Source organism: Capra hircus, assembly GCF_001704415.2.
Source record: "Capra hircus breed San Clemente chromosome X unlocalized genomic scaffold, ASM170441v1, whole genome shotgun sequence".
NCBI lineage: Eukaryota > Metazoa > Chordata > Mammalia > Artiodactyla > Bovidae > Capra > Capra hircus.
In genome coordinates this window covers 16,725,209-16,751,006 of record NW_017189516.1, presented here as the reverse complement: position 1 = coordinate 16,751,006, position 25,798 = coordinate 16,725,209, and the positions used below count along the sequence as shown (strand labels likewise).

Genomic DNA, 25,798 nt, shown 5'->3' with positions numbered 1-25,798 from the left:
CGTTCGCGTCCGGCCGGCGGGAGGGGGCCCCATGTTGACTATTGGCGGACGTGGGCTCAAAGGCCCCACTGAGCGTGCGCACACCCGGCTGCTGCAGCCCTTTGGGCTGCGGAGCCTGAGTTGGTCCCAAAGCGGAAGTGCTTCTCCGGCGCTAGTTCTCGTAACTGTCTCCTTTGCACCGAGCAGAAAATCTGTTGTCGAGAAAGAGGTTGAGGGAGCGAGTGGTAGGGATGATGGGCTGAGTGATGGGGAGTTCTGGAGAACGAATGAAGCGGGTTTGGGGGGGTCATTGACGTGGGAGGTTGTGGGGTGAGTGATGGTGGACCAAGAGGTCAGTGAATGAGGGTTTGTGGGCTCAGTTGTAGACAAAGTTATGGGGCTAGTCAGGGTTGAATGGGGCTTACTAAATGTTGACTTTTACACATTTTCTAGTACAGTGACCTGCGCTAAGGGTTTATACGCATCCTCAAGCTTCTGCATAGGCGCCCCCATCTCTCCTGCCCATATTCCCTTTTCCGAGCCCCCTAGGTAGGGGCCTGTTTTGAATGCTCCAGTTGAAGTGAATTTGCACCCGAGGGCTTCCTTCTGACTCCTGGGCTAGGGCCCCAGTGAGGTGAGGAGAAGGAAGAAGAGGCACCAGAGAGTACACACCCAATAAAGGGCCTCGCCCAGAGTTTGGGGCTTGGGAAGGTTGGGCAGGGACTGGTGGTGTGGATTCTGGGGGGGATCTGGCTTAAAACGCATGGGAATAATAATTTTAAAGTTAAATTTCTTTTTGGGATTTAAAAGTAGGTAACATTTGCATTGTAGATTGATTAGCAATGAGAGGAGAATAAAAAGGAACTAATTTTATGCCCCTATATTTATATTGTAATTCTTAGACATTTTTTAGTGTGTATAAGGTGTATGCATCTTTAAACATTTAACGCATGGGTTCCTGCAGTTTCATAACTTAGCTTTTTTTCATTTTGAAGTTACTATGATTCAGCTTAAAAATTTATCGTGTAACATTTAAAATACTTGTAATTTAGAAACGTACAGAAAAATAAACATAATAAGTGTACAGTTCCATACAAGATTATTTTAATAGCTACATAGAATTTAATCCCTTATTATGGATCATAAGTTTGGCATTGTTAAAAGTCAATGCTGAGATGAAACTACTTAAGGAGAAATTGTGATCCATTATTTATTTCATTAAGGAAAATACCTAGAAATACAATTTCTGAGTCAGTACACAAGTATATATACAGAAGAAAACTTTTGTTTTTGCATGAAAAAAAGACTCAAGAATACACAAGTGGTTGTTAAAACCAAATGGTTTCCCAAACTTCCACAGAGCAGCCATGTGCCCAGCTGGTGTGAGGGGATTTCTAGGCAGATATTTCTGGGCACTGGAAGCCTGATGGGGTCTCTCATATGCTCTACACTTCTCCACTCTTCTAGCTCAGTCTTCACACATCTCTTATTTTTTCCCAAGAAGAGGAGGGAATGGCCGAACCCCAGGTAAGGATGTTGTCTCTTCCTTTTATTTTACTATGGATGTGTTCAGCAATGTTGGAATCTCAAACATAAAATAGATTATTTATAAATAAGTGTTAATATCAGGGAAAATGAGAGACAGCAAAGGCCAAATTAAAATGTAGACACATGACTTAGGGTGTAACAGACAGTTACACATTACAATATTAGTTGAGTTGCAAATTTCTCTTTGAGCCTCTGGCAGCCAGAGGAAATCTGGCTCCATTTACTCTTCCAAGAGAACACATCAAGTCCTAAGGGAAGTAAAAGTTTCCTGCAATTGCCTTTCAAGTCATTTATTTGCTGAATCTTCCTTTGGGTGGTGGAGTTGTCTTCAATCACAGAATAATCTGCATTTCTCTAATGGCCAGTGATATTGAATATCTTTATATAGGCTTATTTACTTTTTGCATATCCTCTTTGGTGAAGTGTCTGATCAAGTCTTCTGCCCATTTTTAAATTGGATTGTTTTTCTCACGATTGAGTTTTGAGAGTTCTTTTTATATTCTGTGTACAAGTCCTTTGTCAGATTTGTAAATATTTTCTCCAAGTGTGTGGCTTGTCTTTTAATCATGTTGTTCACAGAGCAAGAATTTTTAATTTTGAAAATGTCCATTTTATAAACTATTTCCTTTATGGGTTGTGCTTTTGGTGTTGTTGCAGGAAGGGGGACCCCTTCCAGGGCCCGAAACTGGGCTCTTGTCTAAAACTCGGAAATGAATTGTCCAAGGAGATACATGTGCTGACACAGCAAGAGATTTTACTGGGAAAGGGCACCCGGGTGGAGAGCAGTAGGGTAAGGGAACCCAGGAGAACAGCTCTGCCACATGGCTTGCAGTCTCGGGTTTTATGGTGATGGGATTTTATGGTTTCCGGGTTGTCTTTAGCCAATCATTCTGACTCAGAGTCCTTTCTGGTGATGCACGCCTTGTTCAGCCAAGATGTGTGCCAGAGAGAAGGATTCTGGGAGGTGGTTGGACATGTGGTGTCTCCTTTTGACCTTTCCCGAACTCTTCCCGTTGGTGGTAGCTTATTAGTTCCGTGTTCCTTAGCAGGACCTCCTGTTGTAAAACAGCTCATGCAAATGGTTGCTATGGTGCCTGGCCAAGGTGGGCGGTTTCAGTCAGTGTGCTTCCCCTAACAGTGTCAGGTCTAAGAACTCTTTGCCTCAGTTAAGATGGAAAAACTCTAGTCTTGTATCTCCTGTGTAGAGAAAAGCCCAGTTCTTTCCTACTGTGTCACTCCCATAAGTTTTCCTTTACTCTCACAAATAACACTTCTGATACTTCTGGTCACCAAATGTGTGGCAGTTTCCCCCCACAACAAGCAAACCTCTGTGACACCAGCTGGGTGTTCTACAACTTAACACTGACACTGTCCACCTGGAGATAGTGTCAGATCCTATAGGTTAAGGGCTCAGTTCCACAAGACTGCCCCACCTCCCAACTTAAGATGCTGGTCAAAAGCCCAGTGCTTATCACCTGTGCTTCTGTGCAACCAGCTATTGATCAGAACTTCCAGTGACCCCCTCTTCGAGTTAGATTCATATGCTACAGTGGCTCACAGAACTCAGGGAAACATGTTTCCCAGTTTATTAAAGGATATATTAAAGTATACAGATGAACATGCAGATGGAAGAGATATGTAAAGGCAAAGTATATGGGGAAGAGCTTCCACACCTCCAGGTCCAGGTGTGCCACTCTCCTAGCACCTCCATGTGTTTACAATTCAGAAGCTCTCTGAATCCAGTCCTTTTGGATTTTTATGCAGACAGGGAAGCCTGGCGTGCTGCAGTCCATGGAGTCACAAAGAGTTGGATACAACTGAGCAACTGAACTGAACTCTTTACATAGGCATGATTGGTTAACTCATTGGCTATTGGCTTTGTTGTTGTTATTTATTTAGCAATTAACTTTTGATTTAAACTCCAGTCCCTCTCCCCATCCCCAAGGTTAGGGGGTGGGAGTAAAACTTCCAGTCCTTTAATCACGTGGCTGGCCACCAGCTCCCCCTCCTTAGGTGGGGTCCTAAAGTCATCTCATTAATATATCAAAAGACACTTTTATTGCTTTCCTTGCTTGAGATACTCCAAGGGTTTCAGGAGCTCTTTCTGCCAGAATTTGGGAGCTAAGACCAAAAATTAATTTCTTATTATGAGTCACAATATCACATTAGGTCATGAAGATTTTCTCCTGTAATGTTTATAATTTTAGGTTTACTCAAGATTTAGACTCAAGATCCATTTTGTGTTAATTTTTATGTAAGGTGTAAGGATTAGGTCATGGTTCATAATTTTGCAAATGGATTTCTATTTGTTCTAACCCCTGTTTGTTGAAAGGACCATCTTTTCTCCATTGAATTGATTTTATGGTTTTGTCAAAAATCAGTTGGCCATATTTGTGGGATCCATCTCTGGACTGTCTTCTGTTCTATTGATCTGTGTGTCTAATCCTCCGCCAGTACCACACTGTCTTCATTACTGCAGCTTTATGATAGGTCTTGAAATCAAGTAGTATGATTTCTCCAGCTTTATTCTACCTTTTCAACATTTTTTGGCTATTCTTGTGCCTTTGTCTTTATATGTACATTTTAGAATAATCTTGTTTACATGTCTAAAAATGATCTTGCTGGGATTCTTATAGGAATTGAGTTAAACCTGTAGATCAGTTTGGGGAGACTTGACGTCTTTATCATGTTGTGTCTTCCAGTCCATGAACACAGTATTTATTTACCTATCCATTTATTTATTTAGATCTTCATTTACTGACTCCATCAACATTTTATAATTTTCAACATACAGATTCTGTGTATGTGTATCAGTCTGCTCAGGCTGTCATAGAATGCCACAGACTTGGTGGCTTAAACAACAGAAATTTATTTTTTCACAGTTCTGGAGGCTAGAAGTCCCAGATCAGAGTTGGTTTTGGTGAGGACATTCTTCCTGGCTTATAGCCAGCTGCCTTCTCACTGTCCTCACATAGTCTTTCCTTTGTGCATCTGCAGAGTGAGAGGAAGCTCTGGTGTTTCTTCCTATTTTTAGGACACCAATCCTGTTGGATCAGATCCTACTCTTATGACCTCATTTAACCTTAATTACCTTCTTAAAGACCCTGTCTCCAAATACAGTCACACTGGGGGTTTGGGCATTCAGCTTAAGAATTTTAGGGGGGGCACAGTTCATTCCACAACAATATGGCATGCTTCATTTTTTAAGCCTCTGTAAATGGTTTTGTTTTTAAAAGTTCAGTTTCAAGTATTCATTGCTAGTATATAGAAATATGATTGATTTTTGTTTGTTGACCTTTGCTATGGTCTGGATGTTTGTGTGACCCCAAACTTCACATGTTGGAATCCTAATGCCCAAGGTCAGTGATGGTGTTAGGAGATGGGGCTCCCTCTTCTTTATTTATATCATTAATACAGGATTTTAATTTTTATGGATTTTAACTTTTCGGTAGATTATAATCTGTTATAATTGTCATTATTTATTTTGCTGCTCACTTGCCCCTGAGTTATCCAGGGGGGTCCCCTAGCTGGCTTTTGTGTCCTTTTGTCACATTCTGATACTTTTCTGAGCACTACCTTAGTGCCGACATAATAAAATGTTCCAGCTTCCATCTTTTACTTTTCCTACCCCAGGCCTAGAATCAGCCATTTCTCCAAGCAGCACTGGTTCCTGTTAGTAAATAATTATATATAGAAATCAAAATCTGGATGGTAGTTGTGCTCATTGCTGTTGGGGCATCATTACTTCTAGGTCTTTTCAGTGAACTGTGTCTCTGTATGTCTGTGTATACACACACATACATACATGCACAGCTTGAATTTATGCAATATCCCAGGAATCTTCCTAACCTCTCTTACTCCATATTTGCATCTCCCTTCACCAACAGTGAGAGCACTGGCTCCTAACATCAATATATTGATTCATTTTCTTAGTCTTACAATATACAGAAGGTAGGCTCAGAATTCCTACACACCTGTGAAAAATCAACCTATTGAGTACAGTACACGAATTGTTTGCATGCCTTTTATACTGAGGATATGTAATCAAAGTACTCTGTTTAGAAGTTACATGAATTAATTTTTCCTTTTGATTTTTTCCTATATAGTGTGGTTATGTTATTTATTTGGTATACAGTTAGGTTCCTTTTTTCTGTTTGTATTCCATTTTGATTTTATTTCTTTCCATCTTTGTTGATTTAACTTTATCCTTTATACTATATATAAAATGTTAATATGATTTGAAGACAGAAATATATACACAGAATTGTCACCTCTTCCTGTGCCTAATACCTAATTCTCATTCTACCTTGGAGATAACCAGTCTTGTTAGTTTCTGATTTATGCTTATAACATTTCTTTTTAAAAGAAGCAGATAAAGGTATATTTTAAAAATTTCCCCTTTCAGTTCAGTTCAGTCCTTCAGTTGGGTCTGACTGTTTGTGACTCCATGGACTGTAGCATGTCAGGCTTCCCTGTCTATCACCAACTCCTGGAGCTTACTCAAACTTATGTCCATCGAGTCAGTGATGCCATCCAACCATCTCATTCTCTGTCGTCCCCTTCTCCTCCCGCCTTCATTCTTTCCCAGCATCAGGGTTTTTTAGTGAGTCAGTTCTTTGCATCAGGTGGCCAAAGAATTGGAGTTTCAGCTTCAGTATCAGTCCTTCCAGGGAACATTCAGGATTGATTTCCTTTAGGATGGACTGGTTGGATCTCCTTGCAGTCCAAGGGACTCTCAAGAGTCTTCTCCAACACCACAGTTCAAAAAAGCCTCAATTCTTAGGCGCTCAGCTTTCTTTATAGTCCAACTCTCACATCCATACATGACTACTGGAAAAACCATAGCCTTGACTAGATGTAGCTTTGTTGGCAAAGTAATGTCTCTGCTTTTTAATATGCTGTCTAGGTTGATCATAGCTTTTCTTCCAAGGAGCAAGTATCTTTTAATTTCATGGCTGCAGTCACCATCTGCTGTGATTTTGGAGGCCCCCCCCCAAATAAAGTATATCACTGTTTCCATTGTTTCCCCATCTATTTGCCATGAAGTGATTGGACCAGATGCCATGATCTTAGTTTTCTGAATGTTGAGTTGTAAGCCAACTTTTTCACTCTCCTCTTTCACTTTCATCAAGAGGTTCTTGAGTTCTTCACTTTCTGCTGTAAGGGTGGTGTCATCTGCATATCTGAGGTTATTGATATTTCTCTCAGCAATCTTGATTCCAGCTTGTGCTTCATCCAACCTGGCATTTTGCATGATGTACTCATGTGATGATTTCCCCTTTCATATTACTCAAAAAGGTAGCATACTTTATTTATAGACTCTTTTGCACTTTGCTTTTTTCCCTTAATAATATATCCTGAAAGTTGCTGCATGTATGTTTACAAATATTGTCCTCATTCATTTTAATTGAGATATGATTGACATATACATTAGTTTCAGATGTACAACATAATGATTCAGTACTTGTGTATATTCCAAAATGATCACCACAGTAAGTCTAGTTAACAGTCATCACCATGGTTACTCATTTTTTTCTTATGATGAAAACTTTCAAGATTTCTTCTGTTAGCAACTTTTAAATATACAATACAGTATTATTAACTGTAGTCATCATGTTGTGCATTACATCCCCAGGACTTACTTACAGATATTTTATAACTGGAAGTTTGTACCTTTTGACCACCTTTACCAATTTTGTCTATCCCCACCCATCACCACCTGCGTCTTGCAACTACCAATCTGTTTTTTGTGTCTATAAGGGTTCTTTTGTTGGTTGGATTCCACATACAAGTGAGATCATATGGTATTAACTTTCTCTGACTTATTTCACTTAGTATAATGCCCTAAAGATCCATCCATGTTGTCACAAATGGCAAGAGCTCCTTCTTTTTTATGGCTGAATAATATTCCATTTGTGTATGTGTGTCTATCACATTTTTCTGTATCCGTTCATCCTTCAGTGGACACTCAGGTAAAGTCCATGTCTTGGTTATTGTAAATAATGCTACTGTGAACACTGAGGTACATACATCTTCTCCAGTCAGTGTTTTTGTTTCCTTTGAGTAAATAGCCAGGAAAGGAATGGATGGATCATATGATAATTCTATTTTTAATTTTTTGAGGGATCCCCATACTATTTTACATAATGGCTGCACCAATTTACATTCTCACTAACACTGCATAAGGATTCCCTTTTCTCCACATCCTTGCCAACACTTGCTATTGCTTATCTTTTAGATAATAGCTATTCTGACAGGTGTGAAGTGATAGCTTATTGTGGTTTTGATTTGCATTTCTCTAATGATTAGTGATGTTGAGCATTTTTTCATGTGCCTGTTGGCCATCTGAGTGTATTCTTTGGAAAAATGTCTCTTCAGATCCTCTGCTTTTTTTTTTTTTTGATTTAAAAAAATATTTATGACTGGGTCTTCATTGCTGCACCCGGGCTTTCTCCAGTTTTGGCAAATGAGGGCCACTCTCTAGTTGTGATGCATGGGCTTCTCATTTCAGTGCCTTTTCTTGTTGTAGAGCAGGGGCTTTAGAGCAAGGGCTCAGTAATTGTGGTGCATGGGCTTAGTTGCTCCACAGCATGTGGAATCTTCCCAGACCAGAATTAAACACATGTTCCCTGCATTGGCAGGCAGACTTAACCACTGGCCCACCAGGGAAAAGTCCCTGCTTATCTTTTAATTGTTTTTTTTTTATACTGGGTTTATTTTTGATACTGAGTTGTGAGTTCTTTATATATTTTTGATATTAACCCCTTATAATTTATATGATTTGCAGATGTTTTTTCCTGTTTGGTAGGTGGTTTTTTCATGTTCTTGATGGATTCCTTTGCTGTATGGAAGCGCTTTATTTTTATGTAGTCCTGTTTGTTGAATTTTGCTTTTACTGCCTTTGCTTTTTGGTGTTAATCATTAAACCAATGATTTTTTTATTAACCAAAAAAATCGTTGCTGAAACTGATGTCAAGGAGCTTACCACCTATGTTTTATTCTAGGAATTTTATGGTTTTGGGTCCCATATTCAAGTCTTTAAGCCATTTTGAGTTAATTTTTGCATGTAGTATAAGATAGTGTTCCAGTTTCATTCTTTTGCATGTAGCTGTCCAATTTTCCCAACAGAATTTATTTTAAATTTATTGAAGAGGCTATCTTTTCCACATTGTATATTCTTGGCTCCTTTGTCATAAGTTAATTGACCATATATGCATGGGTTTATTTCTGGGCCTTCTGTTCCATTGATCTGTGTGTCTGTTTTTATGCAAGTATTCTGATTACTATTTTGATTCAATCAACTCAAGCTATTTTGATTACTATAGCTTTGAATACAGTTTATTTGTAATGATGGAGTGTGGTTCCTGCAGCTTTGTTGTTCTTTCTCAAGATTGCTTTATCTATTCAGGTCTTTTGTGACTTTTATATGAACTTTAGGATTGCTATATTTCTGTTTCATTCATTTCTTCGGCTGCATAGTATTCCATTGGTGGATGCACCAGTTTGTTCAGTCATTCTCCTATGTATGTGTGACTTTTGGTTGTTTCCAGTATTTTGCAATTAAGAATAATGCTGGGGACTTCCCCAGTGATCCAGTGGCTAAGACCTGGCACAGCCAAATAAATAAATACAATTTTAAAAAGAATAATGCTGAAATGAAATGTATTGTGCATAAATTATTTCCTTTTCGTTCAGGTATATCTTCTATATAAATTTCTACAGATGGCATTGCTGATCAAAGGGTAAATACAGTTGATTACATATTGCTAAATTCCCTTCTATATGAGTTATACTGTTTTATATTCCTACCAACAATGTATGATAGTGCCTTGTTTCTCTGTGACTATACCAATAGAGTATGTTGTCTGGCTTTTAAACTTTTTCTAATCTGCTAGATAAGAAATGGTATCTCTATTTAGTTTTAATTGCCATTTCTGTTATTATGAGTAAAGTTGAATATAATTTCATATATTTAAGAGATATTTTTATTTCCCTTGTTAATTGTCTTACATTTTTTGCCTGATTTTCTGTCAGGTATTTGTCCTTTTTTCCCCCTTGATTTTCAAGAGTTCTTTATATGTTAAGGATATTAATCTTTATCTGTGATATATGTTATACCAGTCTTTATTTGTGATATATGTTGCAACATATTTCACCCCTGCTTTGTCCTTGGACTTACCAAAGTGTTTTTATATTGTATTTTGTGGTTATGTTTATTAATCTTTTATTATATCTGGATTTTTATTCATATTTAGAAAGTCTTTCCCTGCCTCTGGTGGCTCAGCAGTAAAGAATCCTCCTGCAGTGCAGGAGACTTGCAGGAGATGTGGGTTTGATCCCCTGGAGAAGGAAATGGCAACCCACTTCAGTATCCTTGCCTGGAAATCCCCATGGACAGAGGAGCCTGGCGGGCTACAGTCCATGGGGTTGCAGAGTCAGACACCACTGAGTGAGTAAACAACAACAACAACATCCAGGTTATATGGACATTCACCCATGCTTTCTTCTAGTACTTTGTTTAGCTTCTTTTTTTTTTTTTTTACATTTAGGCCTCTGATCCATTTGGTGTTTATACCTTATGCAATGAGATGTGGATCCAATCTAGTCTTTCCAAAATGGCTTTTGAGTTAACTCAGCACCATTTATTAAAAAGTGGGTCTTCTGAACCCTGTGCTTTGATAGAATGCCTGTATCAAAATATGTTTTGGTATCTGGTAGGGCTGCTTCCTCCCTAGACAGTTTTTCTTTTCCAGAAATTTTCTAGCTATTCTTGCATATTTATTTTTTGATATGATCTTTAGTACTACCTTGTTTAGTACCATTAAGAACCTTGTGTTTTAAATTGGGATCACATTACATTTATAAATTAACTTAGGGATAACTGCATCTTTGTGACTTTGTGTCATTCTATCTATGAAGAGTTTGACAACTCTGAAGTTAGAGAAAACTGTCCTGATAAGAGACCACCCTGACTTCTGAACACCACTTGCAAGTTTGGGGGTCCCCAAGGTCACTTTTAGGTTTGACAGTTCATTGGAGGAAGTCAGAGAACTCACTGAAAGCAGTAATACTCATGGCTATGGCTTGTTACAGGGAGAGGACACAGATTGGAACCTACCAAAGAGAGAAGTATATAGGGCAGATCCCCAGAAAGTACCAAACATGGAGCTTCCATTTTTCTCTCCCCATGAGGTCAAGATGCATGACTTTGTGTAATTGGTATTGATGTCTGGTAGTACACATGGAATTCTGTCAACCAGAGATACTCTGGTGAGCTTCAGTATTCAGAGTTTTTAATTAGGGCTTCATTTTATAGACTTCGCTGGTGGCTCAGACGGTAAAGCGTCTGTCTACAATGCAGGAGACCTGGGTTCGATCCCTGGGTCAGGAAGATTCCTTGGAGAAGGAAATGGCAACCCACTCCAGTACTCTTGCCTAGAAATTCCCATGGACAGAAGAGCCTGGTGCAGGCTACTGTCCATGGGGTCACAAAGAGTCGGACACGACTGAGCGACTTCACTTTCACTTCCACTTTTATAGGCGTGATTGTCTATGTGGTTGCTCTCTCTGTCCAGCCCCTCTGGGAGTGACCCAAAGCCCCTACCGTAAATCATGTGGTTGATCTTTCTGGTATAGCCAGCCCCAACCCTAAATCACATCATTACATTATCCATGGTGATCCAAGGCCCCTATGCAAAACATACATTCTGTCCTTCCTTCCAGTCCAGTCCATCCCTCTGTCCATCCTTTCTTTTCTTCCATTCCAGTTTGCCTTTCCTTCCTTCTTTTCCTTCTTCCTTCCATTCCTACCTTCAATTCTAATCTTTCCTTCATTCCTTCCCTCCTTCCTATCTTATTTACCAGTATTTATCTATCTTTGGTTATTTTAAGGAAATTATCATTTATTCTAATCTGTAGTTTTCGTTGATCAGGATTGGGTATTGAATTCTGTTTCAATATTTTTGTATTAGCATTTCTTATATTAGTTATATTCATATAAGTTTTTTCTTTAGGTCTGTTTAATGGTGATTTATGTTAATGAATATTCTAATATTGAACTATCATCGTATGGCTGGAATAAATCTTACTTGGTCATGATGTATTATTGTCTTAATGTGGGTCTATTGTTTGCTTATGCAGCTGACTTTTGAACAAGGTGAGTTTGAACTGTTTGGGTCCATTTGCATGTGGATTTTTTCAATAGTGAGTACTACAGTACTACACAGTCCTGTGGACTTGGTTGAATCCATAGATGTGGAAGAACCTCTGATATGGAGGGCCAATATAAGTTATACGGGGATTAACCCTCAGTTGTTCAAGGATCAACTGTATTTTATTTAGGATTTTTGCACTGTTGTTCATAAGTGAGATTAGTCTGCATTTTCCTATTTTGTACAATCTTAAATAAGTTTATGTGTCAATTTTACATTCAATTCCTGTAAGAATTTGGAAGCTTTTCATTTTTCTATGCTCATGAAGAATTAGAGCAGTTAGTCTTCTCACGTCTTTTTTTTTTTTTTGAGCCAAAGTCCTATCCTGGGCATGTATGTGGCTTTCTACCTTTCCCTGTATGTGGGTATTTTTGAATATCCCAACTTCCCACAGAATCTCAGGCCTTAGGCAGTCTGTTGTCTGTCTGGACTGTAATCTTTGGCCCCAGGCATCTGTGGGATGTTAGTTTGCCTTGCAGTCTTTTAGAGCAATGCCTACTGCTTTTCGGCCTGAGTTCTGAGTTAGGCGAAACAGAGAAGAGCACCTCACATCAGTCTTTCTGGTTAAGGCTCTGAGTTTTCACTGCTGAGGGCCCAGAGTTCAACTCCATGGCCTGGAACTAAGATCCTGCAAGCCACATAGTGTGGCAAAAAAAAAAAATCACCTTATGTCTATGTAAGGATAGAACAGTATCTACATATATACTATTTTTTCAAGACTTTTTCTTAATATTTTCTATATTTCTCGGGCACACAGTTTATCTGTGAGTTTTTCAAATTGTTGCAAATCTCCAAAAATTTGCCAATATATTTAATTGGAAAAATCTGCATATAAGTGGACCTATGTAGTTCAAACCTGTGTTGTTCAAGGGTCAACTATATTTCCCCTTTGTAGTTCACTCCTTGCCACACCCTGGCCCCTAGTAATCATTGATATATTTTTGGTCTCTATAGTTTTGCCTTTTCCATGTTATAGAAATGAAATCATATAGTATGCTCAGATGGTGAAGAATCTGCCTGCAATGCAGGAGACCTGGGTTCAGTCCCCAGGTCAGGAAGATCCCATGGAGAAGGGAATGGCAACCCACTCCAGTATTCTTGCCTGAAGAATCCCGTGGACAGAGGAACCTCATAGGCTACAGTCCATGAGGTCACAAAGAGGCAGATATGACTGAGTGACTAACACTACTTACTACTACTATATAGTATGTAGCTTTTTGAGTCTGGCTACTTTCACTTAGCATAATACATTTGAGGTTCACCCATGTTTTTGCATGTATCATTAGTTCTTTCATTTTTATTGTTGAGTTGGATTACATTATGTGTATTACAGTTTATTCCTTCACAGGTTGAATAACATTTGAGTTATTTACATATTTTGGTGATTACAAATATAGCTGCTTTATAAATGTTCATGTACAGGATTTGGGATTTACATAAGTTTTCATTTCACTTGGGTAAATATACCTGTGAGTTGGATTGCAGATACTATGGAAGTATATGCTTAACTTCATAAGAAACTGGAAAACTGTTTTCCAAAGTGTCTGTGCCACTTTGCATTTCTATCTGTGGTAAATGAGACTTTGTTTATTCCACATCATCACCAGCACTTGCCATTGTCATGTTTTTTCCCATTCTAATACATATGTAGTGGTAGCTCATTGTGGTTTTGATTTGGTTTCCTCATGGCTAATGATGTTGAGCATCTTGGTATGTGCTTATTTGCCATTTAACTTTGATAAAGTATGTCTCTTGGCTTTTTTTTAAGTTTTGAGAGTTCTAGTTCTTATGTATTCTCAATACAACTTCTTTGTCAGATGTACAATCTGTAAATATTTTCTCCCATTCCATGGGTTTTATTCTTTTAACAGTGTCTTGAGTTTTGCTGTCACATCAGAGAAATACTTGGCAAATCTAAGGTTAAAAAGATTTTCTCCTATATTTTATTCTAAAAATTTTGTAGGTTTAGATTTTACATTTAGGTTTGTGATCCATTTTGAGTTAATTTTTATATATGTTGGAGGTATGATTGAAGTTCTTTTTTTTTTTTTTGCATATGGATAGTCAGTTGTTCCAATACCATTTGTTGAAATGGAACTCCCATTTTCCATTGAAGTGTCTTTGCATTTGTCTAAAATAATTTTAGGTATACAATTATAACATACTTGAGGTATGGTTTATAAGTGTACAGCTTGATGAATTATTACAAAGTGAACACCCTGTGGAGCCACTCCTGGAAACAAGGTCAAGATTAGGACATAATCAGGACCTCCAAATCCCCCTTCATGCTGTTCCAATCAGTACCAGCCCCAAAGGTAACCACTTCCTAACTTCTAACAGCATGGATTAGGCCTGCCTGTTCTCTTCCTGTATATAAACAGAGTCATGCAGTATGTGCTCTTCTGTGTTTGGATTCTTTTGCTCATTAGTACATCTGTGGCATTCATCTGTGTTGGATATGCAGTTGTAGTTCATTCCTTTTTGTTACCACATAGTATTCCTTTGAAAGATTGTCCCACAATTTGCCCATTGTATTGCTGAGGGACATTTGGGTTTTCCCCACAACTTAGCATTAGAAATAGTCCTCCTGTGAACATCCTTGTGCTTGTTTTCTAGAGTGCATGTGCCTGATTTTCTCTAAGGTGTTGCTGGATCATAGTATTTGCAGTCATTGACTTTAGTAAACAATGCAACTGTTTTCCCAAGCAGTTATACCAGTTTTTATATTCCTGTTAACAGTGTGTGAGAGTTCCCATGTCCACACAGTTTTATGGCATTTTAATCATGTAATTATAATGTTTCTGGTGAGTGCCAAGTGGTGTCTCAATGGAGCTTAAATTTTCATTTACCTAAGTGCTAATGGGGTTAAGTACATTTTTTTCTGTTCACAGAACATATGTTCATATGATTTTCATTTTAGTATTCACATCTCTTGTCTATTTTTCTGTGCTGCTTGTGTTTCTTTTGATTTGTAGGGGTTATTTTATATGTTCCAGATAAGAACCCTTTATCACTTATGAAAGCTGAAGATAATCTCCCCATCTGTACTTACCTTTTTACTGCTGTATTTTTTCTAACAGTACTGTATATTCTTTTTTTAAGATTTTTGGTATGCATTGTAAAATTTTTATTTCTTTGTGGCTGTGCTGGGTCTTTGTTGCTACCCACAGGCTTTCTCTAGTTGCCGTGCATGGGATTCTCATTGTGGTGGCTTCTCTTGTTGCAGAGCATGGACTCTAGGTATGCAGGCTTCAGGAGTTGTAGCAGGTGGGCTCTGTAGTTGTGATGCACAGGCTTACTTGCCCTCTGGCATGTGGAATCTTCCTGGACAAGGGATTGAACTATATGGATCTTTGTTAGCAAAGTGATGCCTCTGCTTTTAATACACTGTCTAGGTTTGTCATAGCTTTTGTTCCAAAGAGCAAGCTTCTTTTAGTTTCGTGGCTGCAGTCACGGTCTGCAGTGATTTTGGAGCCCAAGAAAATAAAATCTGTTACTGTTTCCAACTTTTTCCCCATCTATTTGCCATGAAGTGATAGGACTGGATGCCATAATCTTCATTTATTGAACATTGAGTTTTAAGCCAGGTTTTTCACTCTCCTCTTTCACCCTCATCAAGAGGCTCTTTATTTTTAGTTCCTCTTCTCTTACTGCTGTATTTTTAATCTTGTAACATATATCTTTTCCTTTATGAGTAGTGCTTTTCATGTCTTTGTTTTTGATTTTCCCTACCCTAACCTTACAAAAACATTTTCCTATAGTATTCTCCAGATACTTCATTGTGTTTCCTCTCACGTTAGATTTGCAATTTACCTGTAGCTGATTTTTGTGTATGGTGAGAGTTAGGGGTTAAATATAATCTTTTTGGTCCACATAGATATCCAGTAACCCATCTATATTTATTTGAAAATATCATCCTCTTCACTATTTTGCAGTTTCAACTTTATCATTAGTCAGGTGTCCCTACACATTTGGATTATCTTTTTAGTTCTATTGGACTACTTGTCCATCCTAATACAACATTGTCTTAAATATTCTATTATTTAGTATGATAGTTTCTCAACCATGACTTGTGATTTTTTTCCCCCCACCAAGTAGGTCAGTAACTTGACAGACATCCTGTATTGTCATCATCGTGAACTGGGAACCCAAACAGAAGTTCCCTTACATTTATCCCATTCTTATCATTCAGTGGTCAGCGTTTTCAAATAAAAGAATATACAGTTACAGGGACTCATGACATTTGAGGATGTGGCTGTGGATTTTACCCAGGAGGAATGGCAGTACCTGAACCCTCCACAGAGAACCCTGTACAGAGACGTGATGCTGGAGACCTACAGCAACCTGGTCTCTGTAGGTAAGAATGGCTTCCTCAGGTAATTTTGCTATTTATGATTACTCTGTCCAACAGAATGCCTTTTCCTTTCTCGAGTTGGAAACTTGTTAGGCCTCTGAACTATAGAAGAGTTTGACATTAAATTCCAAGGATCAGAGTTCCTTTTCCTCCTTTGCTTTCCTGACAAGGTGTTTGGGAACTCAAAACCCAGGTGAATTGGTTTGACTACCATTGTGTCAAGTGATACATCCCTTGTACTGCCCCACACTCCACCTTTCTTTTTCTCAGAATCTTTGAAGACCAAGGAGGTATTGCTTTCATTTCTCATTAGCAGGGTATCATGTTACCAAACCAGATCTTATCCTCAAATTGGAGGTGGAAGAGCAATGCCTGCCAGAAGGAAAAATTCCAATTTGGAGCTTTCCAGGTAAGTGGCATTGACCCAGGCTATGGGGGCAGGAGATCCCAGCTTGTCAGTCAGGGGTGCTGCTGCTGCTGCTAAGTTGCTTCAGTCGTGTCCGACTCTTAGTGACCCCATGGACTGCAGCCTACCAGGCTCCAATGTCCATGGGATTTTCCAGGCAAGAGTACTGGAGTGGGGTGCCATTGCCTTCTCCAGAAGTCAGGGGTGAGGGTCTGTGAAATGACTTTCAGGAATATCTCAGGGATGGTTTATGGAGGACAGGGATATCAACACCTAAGACTAACACCTTCTCCCCTGTTCTACACCCACCAGGCCACTCTCCTTAAGTTGGTGCTCACCCATAAGTTTCTGCACAGTCCCATTTCCCTGTAATACAGGTGTCTTATAAGTGCCAGCCCCCTGGCCCCAAGCCCTGCCTCTTCTGTTGTTCTCATTTCCCACTGCTCATCAGAAGCCAGGCCCACATTAGTCACAGGCTAGGCACTAGTGGTCTAATTCTGGATTGGATTACCTGATTCTATCCAGTTTAGATATTCCTATCAGATTTGGTCTCCTAAAGCATCTTGATTCTCTTAAAAAATATCTTTATTAAGAGATAATACACATACAATAAAATTCATGCTTTTGAAGTGAAACTCAAAAACTCAGTGATTTTTAGTATGTTCACAGAATATTCTATCTAACTCCACTATCTATTTCTAGAACATTATTATCACCACTCAAACTCCTGTCCCTTATCAGTCAGTCTCCATCCCCCATCCCCTGGCAAGCACTAATCCAGTTTCTATCTCTAATTTTACCTATTCTGGACATTTCATATAAATAGAACCATACAAAATGTGGAATTTTATGTCCAGTTTCTTTCATTTGTATGTTTCAAGGTTCATTCATATTGTAGTATGTGTCATCCCTTTTTATGGTGGAATGATATTTCATTATATGGATATTCCACATTTTGTTTATCCATTCATCTGTTGATGGGCATTTAGGTTATTTTCACTTTTTCTGTATTAAATATAATGCTGTTATGAATATTCATGCAGAAGTTTTGAAATGTACATTTTCATTTTTTGTGAGTACATACATAGTGGAATTGTTAGACTGTGTGATAACTGTTTAACATTTTGTGGAACTGCCAAACTCTGAACATCCTGTTTCTCAAAAATTTTTTGCCCAGTGGTTTTAATGTTCACTGATGATTCTTGCCTGAATCAATTACAGTAAGTCCCCTACATATGAACAGGTTCCTTTCTGAGAGTGCATTTGTAAGTCCAATTTGTTCATAAGTCCAACAAAGTTAGCCTTGGTACCCAACTAACACAATCAGCTATATGGTACTACTCTGACTTACGTGAATGGACATGTGAACGCACATTTGCATCTTTTGAAAGTTCAAAACTTGAAGGTTCATATGTAGTGTGCTTACTGTGTTACTAAGATGGTTGGAAAAACTATGCATTTTCTATCATTCGTTCTGCATTTGTAAGTTGGCACTTTTAAGGACTTCCCTTCTTTGTTGATTAGCTGGAATACTTCCATAAAGAGGGATTGCCCTCCATCTGTTACAGTTGACCCTTTAACAACATAGGTTTAGAGCACGCAGGTCCACTTTTATGCCTTTTTCAGTGCTAATAGTACCGTGCTAGACAATCTATGGTTGATTGAATCCACAGATATGGGACCACAGACTTGGAGAAGGAACTGCCTGTATGGAGGGCCAATAAGTTACAATTGGATTTTCAACTGTGCAGAGGGTTAGTGCCCCCAACCCCTGTGTTGTTCAGGGGTCAACTGTATTTGATTATATATGAGTTATATATATTTTTCCATTTATTTACCAGTTTTCAAAATGAGTTGGTTTTGTTGCATCATTCAAAGGTGCCTAATATGTCTTTTTTGAGTATCATTTATGGACTTACGGATTTAAACACTTTTATGTTTTGATCCATTGCCTTATCCTTATTATAAATCAAACTGCTCCATCTCTGGCCAGTGGATTCCCCTTTAAGTTGGGTCCTGAGTCTTTGGTAGCTTTCTTGCTTTCTGTTGTTACAAGATATTCCAGGCTCATATTATGTATTTCCTGTACCTACCCTGAAATCAGCCATTTCTCCAAGGAGCTTTGATTTGTTCTTTTTAGTGGTAATATTTCGTGACCACAGTTTGGATAGTAGGGAATTGTTTTCTAGGCTTTTTATTAAATTGACATAGCTAGGAACTATGTAAAAGATTTTTTAAGAGAAAATACATCATATATTCAAATGTATATTTCCAAATCAAATTCTGGGCTTAAATTTTTTTAATTTATTAATTTTACATCTGATGGTAGTATTGTTAGTATTATTCTGAGACTGCTGAATGTGTACAGTGGGTTGATTCACTTGAGCTCATCATGTTGGTGCCATTGAGAATCAAGAATTTTTAGCATGGTTGTTAGGAAATACAGAATGAGTTGATACTTATTACTATTAGGTAATCCTTTTATTTTCAGTTTTGCTTTATGATTATATAAAATATTTGTAAAATATTTACTTGATTCCAAAATCAAATCTAGAAAACAATGTATATTCAAAGAAGTCCAACCTCTTTCCCTCTCCATCCTACTCTTTCCTTACCCCATAGGTAACCATTTATTAAAATTTGAAAGTTTATCCTACTGTTTTTTACAGAATGAGCCTATATTGTTTTAAATATATACTTAATACTTATTTCCTCCATAGAAAATGGTAGTCTACTGTGCATATTTTTATTCATCTTTTTTTCATTTAATTCAAGAACATATTAAATATCCTGAGACAGTCCTTATTTCTTTTTATAGTATAATAATTCTTAACATAATAGTAGTAGCTATTATTATAGTAGTAGTTGTTCTAGTAAACATTTGAAGTGCTATACATGCCCTATTGTAATTAATTTAATCCTACAGACATACATTTTGGTGGATACTGTTACAATTCCTGTTTTCCAGATGTGAAAGTAAGATAAAAGTAGATTAGCTAATATGCCTAAGGTCACAGAACATGTAAAAGTCTGATCCAGGGTTTGATCCTGGGCTAGAGAACTTACAGCCCTAGCCACATGTGCTGTGTTGCTTCTTAACACCTAAGGAGGTCCAGATTCAGCAGATCTTTGGTGGAACTTGGATCCCATCAAATGTATTTTGTAAAAACTTTTCTTTATGATGTTCCCACCCAGTTAAGAACTAGTGCTTTACTAAAGAAAGAAAGGAAGTCATAGGAAGAGAAGCCACAGCTGCATGATCTATTTTAAAATCCAGTATTACTCTTAAATGTTGCTGTTAAATCTAAGTGGTAATATGAGTAGTTACTGTACCCTTCTTTCAGCTCTTCTGTATGTTTGAAATTTTTCACATAAAATTTTAGGAAAAGGTGAAAATAAAATTAAACTACAAAAAATAAAAATTCAATATATGTGCAAAAAGTATTTACTGACCAAGATACCATTGATTTTAAAACACACCACTGAGAAAGAAAATTTGCTACCAATTAATGACATGTCATTGATTGTAAGGTGAATCTGGATTCAGGGGTATTAAAATGTGGAGTAATATGCATCTTGTAATTGATATATTAAAAGCAAGGCTTTGTGCTTTCAACTATCTAAATGAGTGGTACAGATAACTGACTACTTTAGAAGTTAATGAAAGTTAAAGTTATATAAAATCAGAGTAAGCTTTTTTTGAAAAGACTAAACTGCTTCTTGAAAGTTTAATCTAGATTATGCATATAGCAAAACATGAAGGACTGGGCTATGTGGGTGATGAAACATGAGGAAGGATTTGGATTAATAATAGATGTAGTTTTTAGTGGAAATAGTATAGGCAAAAGTAGAAGTTGGTATTGAAGAACTGTGAATGCAAACTTGGATGAATGCAAAGATCATTAGGATGAATGCAAAAATCCAAATTCAGCAAAGATCATTAGGTTTCTTTGTTTTTGTAAGGTTAATTATTCTGAATCTTTCTCTCACATTTTACTGAAAATGTGGATTTCAGGATTGTTGGAAGATTTGAGTCCATGAGTCACAGTGTTGCATTTCTATCTAGGTGCAAGTAGTATATCAGGAGGAGAAGGCAATGGCAACCCACTCCAGTACTCTTGCCTGGAAACTCCCATGGACAGAGGAGCCTGGTAGGCTGCAGTCCATGGGGTCGCTAAGAGTCGGATATGACTGAGTGGCTTCACTTTCACTTTTCCCTTCATGCATTGGAGAAAGAAATGGCAACCCACTCGTGTTCTTGCCTGGAGAATCCCAGGGACGGGGCAGCCTGGTGGGCTGCTGTCTATGGGGTCGCACAGAGTCGGACACAACTGAAGCGACTTAACAGCAACAGTATATCAAGAATAGTTAAGAGTTCATATGATAAATGAAGATAAAGGGTGATAAGGTCCCCAGAGTGATATAAAAATAGAAGTAAAAAAGACTGAAGTGTTAGGATAAGATTGTTCTTGGTAACAAAAAGGCTAGCAAGTGGGAGTTAAGTAAAAGAACAGGATTTGATGGTCAAGATTCTCTCTCCAGGAACTCTGATAAAATGACATATCAGTATCAGCTTTCATATGGCAAAACATTTCTAAAGACAGTCCATTCCATAATGTCAAAGTATAAAGGTGGTTTATTGTACTTCTTTCTAGAAGAAGCCTTCCAGGTTGATGAACAGATTGAGAGACAGCATCAGGATGACCAAGATAAATATCTGATGCAAGTTGGATTCCCTGACAAGAAAACGATTACCAGTAAGAGAGGCCTTGACTATAATGAACTTGGAAACATACTTTATCTGAGTACAAACCTTTTTGCTTCAATACAAAGGCCCCATAAATATGAATCATTTGGATATAATATGGTTGATAATTTAGACTTATATAGTAGAAGTTCTGTGGGAAAGAAATATGATAATGGATGTGCAAAATTATTCTTCCATACTGAGTATGAGAAAACAACTCCCAGAGTGAAACCTTATGGATATAAAGAGTGTGGGAAGACCCTCAGGCAAAAGAAGGGTCTTAGTCTACATCAGAGAATTAAAAATGGAGAGAAACCCTTTGAATGTACTGCCTGTAGGAAAACTTTCAGCAAGAAGTCACACCTCATTGTACATTGGAGAACTCATACAGGAGAGAAACCCTTTGGATGTACAGAATGTGGAAAAGCTTTTAGCCAAAAATCTCAGCTCATTATACACCTGAGAACTCATACAGGAGAGCGACCCTTTGAGTGTCCAGAATGTGGAAAAGCTTTCAGAGAAAAATCTACTGTCATTATACATTACAGGACTCATACAGGAGAGAAACCTTATGAATGTAATGAATGTGGAAAAGCCTTCACTCAGAAGTCAAACCTCATTGTCCATCAGAAAACCCACACAGGAGAAAAAACTTATGAATGCACCAAATGTGGGGAATCTTTCATACAGAAACTTGATCTAATTATACATCATAGTACTCATACAGGAAAGAAACCCCATGAATGTAATGAGTGTAAGAAAACTTTCAGTGATAAGTCAACTCTCATTATACACCAGCGAACTCATACGGGAGAGAAACCTCATAAATGTATGGAATGTGGGAAGTCTTTCAACGAGAAGTCAACCCTCATTGTACATCAGCGAACTCATACAGGGGAGAAACCCTATGAATGTGATGTGTGTGGGAAAACCTTCACCCAAAAGTCAAACCTTGGTGTTCATCAAAGAACTCATTCAGGAGAGAAACCCTTTGAATGTAATGAATGTGAGAAAGCATTCTCTCAGAAATCCTATCTCATGCTACACCAGAGAGGTCATACAGGAGAGAAGCCCTATGAATGCAATGAATGTGAAAAAGCATTTTCCCAGAAATCTTATCTCATTATACATCAAAGAACACATACAGAAGAAAAACCTTATAAATGCAATGAATGTGGCAAAGCCTTCAGAGAAAAGTCGAAGCTTATTATACATCAGCGAATTCATACAGGAGAGAAACCCTATGAATGTCCTGTATGTTGGAAAGCTTTCAGCCAGAAGTCACAGCTCATAATACATCAGCGAACACACACAGGAGAGAAACCCTATGCATGCACTGAGTGTGGCAAAGCCTTCAGAGAAAAATCAACATTCACTGTTCATCAGAGAACTCATACTGGAGAGAAACCCTATAAGTGTACAGAATGTGGGAAAGCCTTTACTCAAAAATCAAATCTTATTGTACATCAGAGAACGCATACAGGAAAGAAAGCCCATGGGAAAGGCCATTCTTGGAAGTCCAAGCTCATTGCACATTAGAGAGTTGATGGTGCATTTGTGTTCATTGAAGGACATTTTTGTCAGTTTAATTAAACATTTAAAAAGTATATTCTGACTGCTGGTTTAAATATAAGGAGTAAAGTCAGCCTTTTTTTTTTTCTTTTCATCTCAGTCTTCACCCAGAAGCTACAAGGAGAAAAGGAAGGACTTTGTATCTGACAAATTAGGAAATAGCTGAAAACAGATGAGAGGGCTGCCAGAGGCAGAGGAAATCAAGCACCAGTGCAAGGAGATTTCAAAGGCTAGAGAGGAGTGGTCAAGGGATAGCACTGGTAAGGACTCTTAGCCAAGTTTTAGTCTGTACTCTAAGTGTAAGATCATATAGATACATAACAGTGGTAACAGAGCATGGGCAGGTGGGATGTTTCCTCAACCCATATGGAAGTCTCAGGAGAGACAGGCAGGGGCCTCAACAAGGAAGTACTCAGACAAGCCATATTTGCAGAAAGTAGTCTATACTTGTGAGAGGAGCAGTTGGTAGGGGTTAGGGAAATAGAAGGGAGTGTTCTTGTGAAGAACCCAACAGCTGGCCCCTCTTTACTGACTCTGGAGAAGTCTGAAAGAACTACCAAATGGGAAAAAAAATTCCAGTTGTAAAAGCTCTGATCTGCCTAGAACATGGCCCCATTTCTTCCCCTACATGAACTTCCAGCAAACAGCAAGTCCAGGAAAACTTACTCAAGGAGGAATGATTCCAAAGAGTCAAAACCAAAAACACACATGGCTTTTGAGCCAGCAGTTCCACTTCTAGGACTGTATATACTCATGCATGTACCAAAAGACAGACATATAGAGGTATTCAGTGATGTACTGCTTGTGAAAACAAAAAGTTGGAAGCTTTCCACATGGCTCATGAAATCCTGGAATGTTCATACAGCAACCTTTCAGGTAGACCAAAAGAAAAAAAAAGATAATGAAAACTTGGACACCATTTGTGTAGTGATGTGGGATGATATCCAACATACATTATTGGGTGAGAAAAGCAAGGTGCAGGATAGTGAGAATACTATGCTGCCATTTGTATATAAAAAGGAGACTAAATGGTAAATACATAACTGAGTGTATATGCATAAACTATCTCTGGAAAGATACACAAGAAGCTGGGAACCCTGATTACCTCTGGGAAAGGGATGGGGAAGTGGGTGGCATGAGGGAAAGAATTGGGAGTGAGATAACTTTTGAAAATTATACTATGTGGATGTGCTAGCTTCTCAAAAAATAACTTCTAACAACATGTTTTATTCTGTTACTGTTTAAAGGAAGTCAGATTCCAGATACAGGATTTCATAACATTTAAATATAGATGTGCTTAAGGTGGAGCTTAGGCTTCCCAGGNNAAACAAAACTAACAACAACCCTCCTTCTACCCTACAAACCAAGAAGGAATCCACCAGGTGATGAAGGGAAGAGTGTCGTCCCTTCAGAGGGAATAGCATTGCTGAGGTCTAGAAGTAGAAAACAGCTTGTTGTTGTTGTTCAGTTGGTACGTTGTGTCCGACTCTTTGTGACCCCATGGACAGCAGCACACCAGGATTACCTGTCCCTCACCATCTCTCGGAGTTTACCCAAGTTTCTCTGCCAAGAAAACAGCTGTGTGTGCTAAGTCACTTCAGTCATGTCTGACTCTTTGTGACCCCATTGACTGTAGCCTGCTAGGCTCCTCTGTCTATGAGATTTTCCAGGCAAGAAAACTGCAGTGGGTTGCCATTTCCTTCACCAGGGGATCTTCCCGACCCAGGGATCAAACCTGTGTCTCTTGTGTTGGCAGGAGGATTCTTTCAACACACCCATATTTCACCTTTTAATGAGGATACTCTGACTTTGTTAAGTATCAAAGTTTAGATGTGTGCCCTTGGCCTTCCACTGATGTGATAATTTGCTCAGTGTCTGAAAAAGAAACTTTATGCCAATTGGGTTGAAAAATTAGGTAAAATGGACAAATCACTTGCAAACATATAACTTGCCAACACTGTCTCAGATGGCTTCAGTGGTGAAATGCTCTGAGGAATAATAATAATGTATAATAATTATAATAATAATTCCAATTTTATAAAAGCAATTCTAGATTGTAGAAAAAGAGGGAGCATTTCTAATTCACTTTATGGGACTTATATAACCTTGATACTAAAACCTTCTGAGTGAAAGAAATATTAATGAGATATTAATTAGAAAATAGATGTGGGACTTCCCTGGTGGTTCAGTGGCTAAGACTCTGCACTCCCAATGCAGGGCCCCAGTAACTGGATCCCACATGCTGCAACTAAGACCTGAAGCAGACAAATAAATAAATATTAGAAAAGAAAGTAGATGTAAATGTTTTAAACTAAATGAAAACTTCCTGTCTTTGTTCAGGCTACTATAACAAAATAGTGTAGACTAGGTGGCTAATAGACAAAAACATTTATATCTCACAGTTATGGAGGCTGGGAAATCCAAGATCAAGGTGCTGGCAGGTTTGGTGTCTGGTGAGGGCCAACTTCCTGGTTCATGGGCAGCTCTCTTCTTGCTGTGTCCCCACACAGTGACGGGATAAGGATACTCTCTGGGGTCTTTTATTAAAGTACTAATCCCATTCATCACGGGCTTCCCTGGTGGATCAGCTGGTAAAGAATCCGCCTGCAATGCGAAACACCTGGATTCGATCCCTAGGTTGGCAAGATCCCCTGGAGAAGGGAACAGCTACCCACTCCAGTATTCTGGCCTGGAGAATTCCATGGACTGTTATAGCCCATGGGGTCTCAAAGAGTCAGACACGACTGAGCGACTTTCATTCTCTCTTTTTCAATCCCATTTAGGAGGGCTCCACTTTCATGACCTAGTCACCTTCCAAAGACAAGACCTCCTAATACCCTCGCATTGAGGATTAGGTTTCAACTTCTGAATTTTGAGGGGACACAAACACAGTCTATAGTTATACTGAGCGACTAACACACACACACAGGATGCCTGCTATCACCATTTCTGCTCAGCATCATACTGGAGGGCCTAGCAAG

The 25,798-nt window shown here is 38.4% G+C and overlaps 1 protein-coding gene across 4 annotated transcripts; it reads left to right on the top strand.

Moving 5' to 3' along the window:
* Positions 1-109: 109 nt before the first annotated feature.
* On the top strand, positions 110-23,378 carry ZNF182 (zinc finger protein 182). Of its 4 annotated transcripts, XM_018043933.1 has the most exons (6): positions 110-224; positions 1,447-1,506; positions 15,963-16,095; positions 16,409-16,501; positions 18,172-18,252; positions 21,154-23,378. In XM_018043933.1, exons 2-6 carry the CDS (start codon positions 1,492-1,494, stop codon positions 22,782-22,784), a joined length of 1,953 nt encoding a protein of 650 aa, XP_017899422.1. In that variant the 5' UTR covers positions 110-224; positions 1,447-1,491; the 3' UTR covers positions 22,785-23,378. The 4 variants fall into 4 exon arrangements, with proteins under 4 accessions (XP_017899422.1, XP_017899421.1, XP_017899423.1 ...); XM_018043932.1 differs by lacking the exon at positions 18,172-18,252 and having other exon boundaries at positions 21,157-23,378; XM_018043934.1 differs by lacking the exon at positions 18,172-18,252.
* Positions 23,379-25,798: the final 2,420 nt, after the last annotated feature.